The sequence below is a fragment of the Fundulus heteroclitus genome, chromosome 1 (assembly GCF_011125445.2).
Source record: "Fundulus heteroclitus isolate FHET01 chromosome 1, MU-UCD_Fhet_4.1, whole genome shotgun sequence".
NCBI classification, from domain to species: Eukaryota; Metazoa; Chordata; class Actinopteri; order Cyprinodontiformes; family Fundulidae; genus Fundulus; species Fundulus heteroclitus.
The window spans coordinates 28,662,804-28,673,677 of record NC_046361.1 but is presented as its reverse complement, the minus strand read 5'-3'; the positions used below and the strand labels follow the sequence as shown (position 1 = coordinate 28,673,677).

The window sequence follows — 10,874 nt, the reverse complement described above, 5'->3', positions numbered from 1 at the left end:
TCGTGTGCTAGCAGCGGTGTCCGTTTAAAAAACAAACAAATCAAAAACAGAAAACAAGCATTATCCTTCTTCTCACGAGACCGGTTCCTCTGCTGTAGAAGAAGCCCTCTTCACGCCGAGACATGTAAGTTGTGGAGCGGGAACGGTGAGGAGGCAGCGGCTGGGAAAGTGCGGTAGCTCGGTGTCGCTGCCCTTAAAACATGCTTCTGTAAAGGCGGGAGGTCTGGCCTTGCTTCTGTAAACCGATAGCTCGTTAACATTAAACGAACTGTATTATGGACCCGTCAAAAGGCCGCAGTGTTCCGCGGCAGTAATATTTCGCCTTCCCGCCATCAGCGGAGAAGTTGGCCGTTTATTTATTTTTTTGCGTGGCTCTGCGGGGGCACCGCATGGTTTGCCCACGGTGGAGGCAGCAGCAGCCTTGTTAGCATGGCTAGCTGAGCTCATTGAGACTTCTGGACAGGCTCAGTCGTTAGATTTAGCGTCGAGGCTGAGGAAATAGGCAGGATATTTGCTCTAAACTGAAAACCCGATGGGGGTTTAGCCGCAAATCCGCCAACTGCTGCTCTAGTTGTTGGCGTTTTATCAAGAGAGAAGAGGGAGAAACTTAAAGCTATTAGCCAGACTTCTTTATAAATAGTTGCTACCTATACTGTCACATTACCTGCCGTGGTTCAGGTTAGCTTTGTGTCTTTTTATTTATTTCGTTTATTTATTCAGCTGTAAATATTTAATTAAGATAGTTTCCCTGTCCTCCAAAAAGACAAGCCCCCCACGTGCTTCCGATGACGTCACAAAAGGCGTCTCCAATAACTATAGTGTTTTACTTTTTACTTGCACGTTTTTTTTTGTGTGTGTGTGCTAAATGTCTTTATATGCTAGTGCTCAGTGTGGCTGTAGCCTAACTGGTGAACCGCATGTTTTTTTTTTTTTTTTTATTTTATTTTTTATAGAAAATAAAGCACATGGAACTAGTTTGTGTAGAACAGTGGTTCTCAGTTCTGGTCCCCAGGAACCACTGCCCTGTGTGTTTTAGGTGTCTCCTTGCTGCCTGGCACCTGACTTATATGAATAAATGAATGATCAACAGGCTATGGCAGCGATGTCTGCCGATCATTGGATTTAGGTGTGGCGCTGCAGAGAGGCATCTAAAAGGTGCAGGATCAGGGTGGAGAACCGGATCAGGATGAAGACTGGAACGGACCGCTTTCACCATCAAAGACCTGCGGTCGTTTTGAGCCGAGTCATTATGAATAAAAAATCTTGTACATTTGTTCCATTAGGATTATATTTAGAATCGGCTTTATTGGCCTGGATTGTGTGTCAAGCATTATTGACATGTTTAAATTCTTTTTTTACGTTTTCTTTAATCGCAGTCTGGAGTAGTCCCACAAAATATGTTGCCAATGTTTTAAGTCACCCATTCCTAGTCCTTAACAGCCATTTAAAAAAAAAAAAAAAAAGTTACACAGAGTGGTTAATAACTTCCTAACACAGAAGAAGAAGCAGCAAAGATGTGACGATCTCCATTTTTCAATGTGCGGCAGCTGCTGATGGAAAATAATCTGCAGATGTGGCTGGACCGAACCGTTCAGATCCATTAAAGCCAACAATAAAAAACGATCCTGTAGCAGACCGGAGATCAGTGGAGCTATGCAGGCTCAGACGTCCAAGGTTGCCCTGATTGTCGATGACTTAATGAATTTTGATAAGCATACGTGTTCATGAATAAAACCACTAATTACATTTGGGATGACCGTGCTGGAGTCTTGCGCAGACGTTTCACGTTTGATACTGTTGTCAGTGAAACGACCGTTTGTAACTTCAGACCCTGTGGCAACCTGACACAAGTTCTAGTTGAAGGCCATCTGCTGCTCCGAGAGAAACCGATAGCAGAAAGACTGGGTGTACGCGTTGATACAGGGAGGGTCTGTAATCCCCTCTGCTGTTCATCTGGTTTGACCCCCACATGCATACACACAATCCTTTGATACTCAACCAACTGCAGCTTAGTGAGCCTTTTTTTTTTTTTTTTGTAGATATGATTTGGATGCAAAATCCACCCAAAATGGCACTGCTGTGACAATCTGTTCATAACTTAGCCTATGCTGATCCCAGAACCTTCAACAGAGTGAGATACTCACTAATAACTTTATTAGATACTCCTACTATGCAGGGCTTCATCTAAAATTACTGATTCAGCTTCTCCTGGTTGCTGATTTCCAGTTGTATTTCATGTCAGGCCTGCAGATTAGGACATCTTTATTTTTATTTTTTATCCTAAGGCCTATACCAGTTGAGTGAAACGTGCTGCAGCCTGGTTCTGTGGTACAGGTAGTGGGTTTTAACTTCCAACAGAAAATTAACTGAATCACATTTATGCGTCAACGCAATACGATGTTGGTTGAAAGTGTTTCATACGTATGAGATTTTCCATTCAGTATTTTACCTGTTCATTTAAATTTTGTTTATATAGCGCGGATTCACAACACATGTTATCTCCAGGCTCTTTACAAATTCAAATTCAGTCAGATCATACAGACAGACTGGTCAGAAAGTTTATTTAAGGAATCCCAGCGGATTGCATCGAGTCATTGTTGATTAACAGTTTGTGCATTTAGGGCAAATTGTCTGATTCCAATAATAAATAATAATTGCCTCTCTGCTTTTGCTTCTCATTCAGTGGTTATCAGAAGTCCTAACCTTCTCCATCTGTTTTTTTTTTTCCCCTTTTCTTTCAGGCAACCAGCTACTGCTAAGTGGTACGACAGGAGGGACTCTGTTTTTATAGAGTTCTGTGTGGCTGACAGCAAAGATGTTAAAGTTAACTTTGATAAAACAAAGTGCGGATTCAGGTATGCGTCCATGTTATTTGGTCTTAAAAGTATCATCGCCCGAATCGCTGTCCAAACCTGAGCTATACAAATTAAATCCTTTTTTGCAAATTGTTCCCGCAGCTGTACTGGAGGCACTGATAACGTTAAACACGAGAACCAAATAGATCTTTTTGAAGCTATCGATGAAAATGTAAGTTAAACTGTGTTTTATTTAACAAATGGACACGGCGCTGCAAAGTGTGTTTCATGGAAAGTTTTTTTTTTTTTTTTTTTCTCCCCTGTTTCTCTTGCAGGAATGCAAACACAAACGCACAGATCGTTCAGTCTTGTGCTATCTACGAAAAGCGCAGCCGGGAAAGGCGTGGCCGAGGCTAACGAAAGAGAAGGCTAAGGTCAGTCCTGCACGCAGAACGACGACTGAAGGATTTCCACCTTTATGCTGCAGCACTGGGGATAAAACAGGTTCTTTGTAACGGAAAAACCTGCAACGTCGACTCTTGCCAGTTTGCTATGAGCCTGAAATTGCTGTACAGTTATTTATCAAACTGAAGTTCATTCACAATACCCTCATAGCAGTTATTATGAAATAGTGTAACAGATTTTTTTCATTTTAATAAAAAATTAGATGTTCGTTTCATAAAACGTTCATGTTGGTATGTAATATAATAGAAACCACTACCCTGTTTTTTTAAATAATAGTATATTTTTTATGTATATTTTTAATTAGCTTAATCATATATTTCCTACTAATGCAGAGTAATTTTCAATCCAACCAGGAATTAAAGCAATATTTTCTTAAATGGTTTTCTGCATCACCTGGTCAAATATTTACAAAACAACTAGATCAAAAGGGAAAAATGCTTATAATGTTGTACATTTGAAAGTTCGCCGTGATCGGCCCTAAAGAGTGAAAATAGGATCATTGGTTTAATGTTGGTATCTTCAGGTTCAGTTTGGGATTTTCAGCTGGTTATCATGTTAACTTATCTTGGAAAAGTAACCCACTCGGGTTACTTTTCCAGATCAACTGAACTGTTAAAATTGTGCAAGCCCTGCACGTTAAAATAATATTTACTTATTTGTGCCACAGCGCACTCTGGCTCTTCGAATGGACCCGAGCTTCTGCTTGGTGAGAACCTGTAGAGCAAGTCCACCTTAAACGGTTACAAGGGGGATTTCAGCAAAACCATATCTTATATGGACTGTAGTCAAAGATAGGGTAGCTTTGATTTTACCAATAAAAAAAAAGGCATAAACCTTCAATAGGGATGCATGATATATCAGTATTAACATCGGTATAGGTGATAATACCGGGACGATGTTTCTAAGTAATGTTTATTTGGTCTAATAATCCTGCTCTGTTTACAGTTGAGTTGGCTCAGCGTCGACTTCAACAACTGGAAAGACTGGGAGGACGACTCTGACGAGGAGATGGGCAACTTTGATCAATTCTCAGACGTAAGTTAACTTGCAGAGGCACCCAAATGAAATAGAGTACTTGGGCTGCAGCCAACTTTAATTTTTTTAATAGTTGAGTATTTCTATTTGTTCCGATTAGTTGAGTAATCTGTTAAAGACTGGTACATTCTGCAGATATTTCACTTAGCTTCTTCAGCTGGTTTTGAGTGGAAATGCATTAAAAAAAACAAATTTAGAAGTAAACAAATGATTAAAGTCCTTTATTTTAAAATACAATCACATTTTTTTGTTTAAAGGAGCAATACGTGATGTTTCACCACTCTGTGGCAGTTGAGCACTGTCTGTAGACCAAAACAAGATGAGTGGCAAGCCACAACTTTCTACTTCCAAAATCTAAGCACCAGACCAGTTATCTGCTTCAAGTTAACTTTTTTTTTGCAAAAAAATAAAGAAATAAAGTCCTGAATGTATGTGAGGATCACGGTGGGCAGCTCACAAGCCCGCAGCATTGCATTGAATCGGATCAACAGAGCAACACAAGTCAAACAAGACTGTAACACCAATGAAAACAAACATTTGTCTTCATGCTGTCACTCATCTGTCCAGGAGGAGAAAAGCTGGAGCTGCTTCTGCTCTCCAGATGCCAGGCCAATGTTTGGCCTCTTTCCTTATCTGACACCTTCTTCGCCAAAGACAGTTTTGTTTTTGTTTGTGTGATAATAATGGGTCTTGATCATCCAGAGACATGGTGCATGATGTCATCTAAAAAGAGACCTTTAGTTCTTCACAAAACTATAAAAAAATTTGTTGGCTCTATCTAAAAAAATGAAATTCTGCTTATTGCTTCTTTTTTAAAATACAATGGCATAGCATGTTTTCAGTGTACACTCAAACATTTGTAGTAAAGGATGCATCTGAAAGTGGGAAAACAAAAAAAAAGTCCTTTTTTACACTGTAGGATGGACAGTTCTTTTGTCTATGTAGGTTTGTGGGGGAACCTGCGTAAAGTTATTTTGTATTTTGCAGAGAGGTAGCTCTTTCTTTTTTTTTCTCAATATCGTCAAACCAGAATTTTAGAATTTAAGGCACCGGAATCATTCGACTAATCCTTTTAGCCCCACAGAGAACCACTGAAAAGTTAATTTATTTCTCCAATGCAGTTCATTATGGCTGGGCAATATGGCTTAAAAATAAAATCTCATATTATACCAAATCTGATTAATCTATTTTCCCCCTCATTTCATTTCACAAAAAGAAAATATAAAAAAAAACTTGCTTTATGTCAAGCATTTTGTCTGAGAGTTGAACTGAATTCAAAGTACAACTAAAGACGAGCTGTAGAACATGCTTGTGATTATACTAACAGTTTCCTCTACAATATTTTGACAATATATTTTTCTTAACATATATTCAGCATTCCATGCTATTCTGTTCACGGAAGTCCAATAAGTGCATTGGAAAAATAAAATCCTGATTTTTTTTTTTTTTTTTTTTTTTTTTTTTTTTTTCCCCAAACAAAAATATTTTATAAATTGTAAATCCAAATTAATCGACTTATCGCCCCGCCCTAGTTCAAATGTTGAAACCCATCAAAAGATGTATGAGAAATCCCAAATCTATGGCACACAGTGGTGTAGTTCAAGTGTTTTCTTTCCTTTTATTTTCTTGGAAAATTTTAATATTGCATAAAAAGAATAATGAAATGTTGGTGAACATTTGCCATTAGCTGTCAGTAACAGCTAATGTTTTTTGGAGCTTTGGTGTAGACCCAGTTGTTCCTTTTTATGCTTTGTAGTTGCGAAGGCAACAAATGTTAAGCTGGGAAATTAGTTTTTTTGTTAAACCTTACTGCTAGTATAGCTGTGTGTATATTTTCATCTTGTAGAGAAAATAATTGATGCTGAAATACTAATCTATACTCTAAGCTTTGTCATATGAAGGTGTGGGCTAGTCAATTGTTTCTCCAGTAGCATTGATTGATTCAATTTATTTAACATGTCATCTCAAGGCACTTTACAAAGTCAAAATCATATTATACAGATTGGTCAAAAATGTCCTATATAAGGGAACCAGTTGCTTGCATCAAAGTCCCGACAAGCAGCATTCACTCCTGCATTAGCTTGTTAATTTAAAGAATTAAAGTACTGAATGTAATATTGGCATTTGTTACAGATGATGAACAACATGGGAGGAGATGATGACCTGCCTGATCTAGATGGTGCAGATGATGTAAGAATTTTTTTATTTTATTTTACTTTGTGTGTTTGACCATCAGGTTTTAAATTTAGTAAAAATCTTCATAAATCAAAATTTAGTTGAGATTGAATATGAGAAAATATTTCCATTTCCAAACTGTAATCCCTTTATCACGTTTCCTAAAAGATCAGGAAAAATTCTAGATTTGTGAAAATTCAGTAGCCCAAAACATTGTACTTTCATTATCATATTAAAGACCTATCAAAGCACCAGTCCTAAAGCTTTAAAATTTGGGTCTGCGTTTAAACCAAAGCTTTGCATGAAGGGAACAAAGAGCTTTTCATTCAAGAGGGATGGTGGCAAGTTTGAGGACGAAATATCCCAACTAGAGACAATAACCATAAAAACGCCGAGCTTTACCACGAATAAAGTTGTTTTTATGGACCTGTTTCAATTATGTTACTCAGTTGGTTAGTGAAGCTCACAGCGTTAAGAGACATTTTTACCTAATCTACAGACGTTAAGGAAAGAAGGACACCGGGGGGAGGGAGTAAAACAAGTTGTGAACCGTGTCAGGGAATTTATTTCAAGATAACTACGGACAAATCGGCATTAATGCCTCAGTTTAAATCCCCAACTTATAGCAAACATAAAATGGACATTAGTGGTCTTAAATAGTTACTGCGCAGTGCAGCAGATGTTTTCATGCTGCCGTTGAGCTATTATGGCAACAGTCTACAGTGGAAAACTGTATTAGATTAGATTAGATTCAACTTTATTGTTATTGTACAGGTACAAGGCAACGAAATGCAGTTTAGGTCTAACCAAAAGTGCAATAGCAGCAAGAGCAGGATAAACAATGGTTCCATAAGAACAGGACATGGGTTTTTACTGAATAAATATAGAGATGAATACCATTATAAACAGAATTTTACTGATAGATTTGTCCTATGAATATAATATATAGATAACTAGTGTTATGAACTAAATGTACAGCTAGGAGTGCAAGCCTTGCTTTAGACTACCCATTAAACGCTTTGTGCAAAATCGGAGTCCTGTTAACTAGGCCTGTAAGAATATTAATATTATTATTATTATTTTATTTTTTTGCGATTTTATTTCCACCATAATTGCAATTTAATTTTGACTTTTCTCTGCATTAACCACAAGCAACAAAAATGGCCTGTAGATAAAGATGTTCATAAACGAGGACTATTTAAAACAAGAAAATTAAGTGTTTTTCTTAATCAGACAAATATTATTCAAGAGAATAGCTTTGCGAGTTGGACATCTATCCTTGAACATAGAGAACAACCAAACAAACAAGTCTAAGTATTAAACGGTTTGACTGGTACTTTATGCTATGGTGAGATTCCTAAAAGTTTCTTGTAAAAACGTTATGATTACATAAACTCTAAAACAAATATTAAAATTAGATTATCTCACTGCTGCAGGTCTCTTCCCTTTCATGTGGCAGCTAAACCCGCTTTAAATATATAACCGACACCTAAAGGACGCGTCTGATCCTTTAATTTGTTAAATAGCCAAAAATTGACAACCTCTGTGATTTGGAAATTGCGATTTAAAAAAAAATTTTGATTTATATTGCAAATGTAATTAATTGTGCAGCCCTTGCTTAAGCTGACTGTCAAGTAAAAAAAAAAAATATTATTATTAGGAAGGATGTGATTGTAAGCTTTCACAATGAGGCAAAAAATCCAGAAAACTAAAATTCTGGTAATAAACATAATGTAAGAACGCTGTATTCATTTTTTTTTTCTCTAACCTGTAGGATGAATCCGCAGATAGCGACGATGAGAGTGAGTATTCATGACTCTGTCTACTGAACCCAGTCAGAGCGATAATTAGCAGTGCATGTCTTTAATAATGTCCACTTTTTCTTTTTTCCACTTCCAGAAATGCCCGACCTGGAGTAGACGGCATTAAAACGCTATTAAAGAAGATGGAAGACCGGGGGATGGGGGAAATCTTAACAAATGTATATCTTGAAAGAGAACGCAGTGACAACTGTACATATGAGTCAGTAGCCATATTTAAATCCATAGCCGCAGCTCCAAACTCTTTGACCAGTCAGTCCTCCTATGGTTGATTTGCATGGTATTGTACAGAGCAGCTATCTCCACGTCCATTTGCTGTACTGCACCTTTTTTTGGGGGGGGGGGTATCTCGTTTTAATGTTAAATATTACAACTAAGCACACAATTTATTTGTTAGGGGGGGTTAAAAAAAACGTGTAGTTGTACCTAAATGAGCAATACATGCTAAGAGAGTCGCAGTTTGCTTTCAAACGAATTGTTTCGAAAATGATCGGACCCACATTCTGCCGCTGTTGTGGTTTTTAAGGTAGTTGAGCAGTGTAGTGTACCTCCATGATTTAAGAATCGGATGCGTTGACTGATTGGGTCCTCTAAAGCCTTCCATGTGCTGTAATTTAGATATCCAGGAAGCCAGTACCTGTATCTGTAGCCTAACCTTGCAGCTTACATGTTTTTTTTTGTTTTTTTCCCCCCCCCACTTCTTGTTAAATGTTTGTAAAACTGAATCAATCTGAACTTGTTGCAGGGTTACTTGCATTTCTCCAGCTCCCACCTACTGCATCAACAGGTTGAATTCCATTAATTGGGTGAATTTCAAAGCTCCTCTCCATTGCCGAACACGCAGATATTTCTGAGCAGAGGCAAATGAAAGTGTTTTGCAGAGGGTTGGAGTTTGGTTGCGCTTCAGAGTTGTGTGGTTAGTTGCTCTCCTACAGTTTGGTTTTTTTAACCCATACTCCCTCATGGTTTTTGGAGATTGTTGGAACTAAAACAAACAAACAAAAAAAAAAACATGTAATGACCAAATCATATTTGCACTGTTGAAAATGTTAGGGGAGGCAAGTACTATTCAACTACAGTGAAAATGTTTTTGTTTTTTACTGTCTACATCTTTCTAATAAACAGTTTAAGAATCAATGTTTTTTTTTTCTTTTTACCTCGTCTTTGGTCAGTTTTGAATTATGACCTTTAAACAAAATATTTGATTAGAAAATGATTCAGGCAGTTGTAGGCCCAAAATGACCATTGGACAGATATGAAATCTCAGTTTTGCTATGCAGGACTTTTCTAAATGAATCAAAAGTTACAGGTTTTAAGTGTGTGTGTGTGAGACATACGATGACTTGCAAAAACATTCACTGGTTGTTGCGTTACAACCCCAAATTTCAATGTATATCATTGGGACAATATGTGCAGACTAGGGGTCTGCAACCTGTGATTCTTATGCCCTCATAAAAAGACACACTTTGAGTTTGAGTATTTTTTTTCCATGGATTAATTTTATTGATTTCCACCAGAAGAAGCAATGTGTTTTAAATCCCTTTTTGCCATTACATTGGAGTATGCTTTTTTTTTTTTTCTTTTTTTTTAAAGAAATAATTTCCCCCAAACATCACATTAAATACAGGTCCTGGTCATAACATTGTAACATTATAAAAAAGCAGATCTATTTTTTCCCAGTTATTCCATTCAAAAAGTGAAACAACTCTCATATTCATTACCCACTGCTATATTTCAAGTATTCTTTCAATTTTGGTGCCAATAAGTGACCATCAATGAAAACTCCAAATTCAGCATCTCAGAAAATTGTATTATTTAAGACCCTGGATTACTGGAGCAATGTGGCGTGGCATTGAGTCGATCAGTCTGCAGCACTGCTCGGATGTTATGAGAGCCCAGGTTGATCTCATAGTGGCCTTCAGCTCTTCTGCATTGTTAGGTCTGGCGTATCACATCGTCATGTCCACAATACCCCATAGCTTTTCTATTGGGTTAAGGTCAGGTGAGTTTGCTGGCCAAATAGGAACAGAGATACCATGGGCCTTAAACCAGGTACTGGTAGCTTTGGCACTGTGTGAAGGTGCCAAGTCCTGTTGTAAAATTAAATCTGCATCTCTATAAAGTTGGTCAGCAGCAGGGAGCATCAAGTGCTCTAAAACTTCCTGGTAGACGGCTGCATTGACCTTTGACCTCAGAAAACACAGTGGACCAACACCAGCAGATGACACGGCACCTCAAACCATCACTGGCTGTGGAAACTTTACACTGGACTTCAGGAAGCGTGGATTCTGTGTCTCTCTTCTCTTCCTCCAGACTCTGGGACCTTGATTTTCTAAGGAAATGGAAAATTTACTTTCATCAGAGAACATAACTTTGGACCACTCAGCAGCAGTCCAGTCCTTTTCGTCTTTAGTCCAGATGAGACTATTCTGACGCTTTCGCTTGTTCAAAAGTGGCTTAACACCAGGACTGCGACAGCTGAAACAATGTCCTGCATACGTCTGTCTGGTGGTTCTTGAAGCTCTGACTCCAGCTGCAGTCCACTCCCCACATTTTTGAATGGCTTTTGTTTCTCAATCCTCTC

General features: G+C 38.0%; 1 protein-coding gene across 1 annotated transcript; it reads left to right on the top strand.

Annotated features, from left to right (window-relative positions):
* ptges3b (prostaglandin E synthase 3b (cytosolic)) lies at positions 1 to 9,427 on the top strand. The gene is made up of 8 exons (XM_012865940.3): positions 1 to 124; positions 2,742 to 2,855; positions 2,958 to 3,027; positions 3,131 to 3,229; positions 4,206 to 4,295; positions 6,429 to 6,485; positions 8,245 to 8,272; positions 8,370 to 9,427. Coding segments are annotated over exons 1-8 (480 nt in total). The 5' UTR covers positions 1 to 122; the 3' UTR covers positions 8,390 to 9,427.
* The last annotated feature ends 1,447 nt before the right edge of the window (positions 9,428 to 10,874 follow it).

Bases quoted from the DNA above. Each gene is read 5' to 3' on its own strand.
- ptges3b (XM_012865940.3), top strand. The intron at 4,296-6,428 runs GTAAGTTAACTT...CATTTGTTACAG, and splicing joins ACTTTGATCAATTCTCAGAC to ATGATGAACAACATGGGAGG. The intron at 8,273-8,369 runs GTGAGTATTCAT...TTCCACTTCCAG, and splicing joins CGCAGATAGCGACGATGAGA to AAATGCCCGACCTGGAGTAG.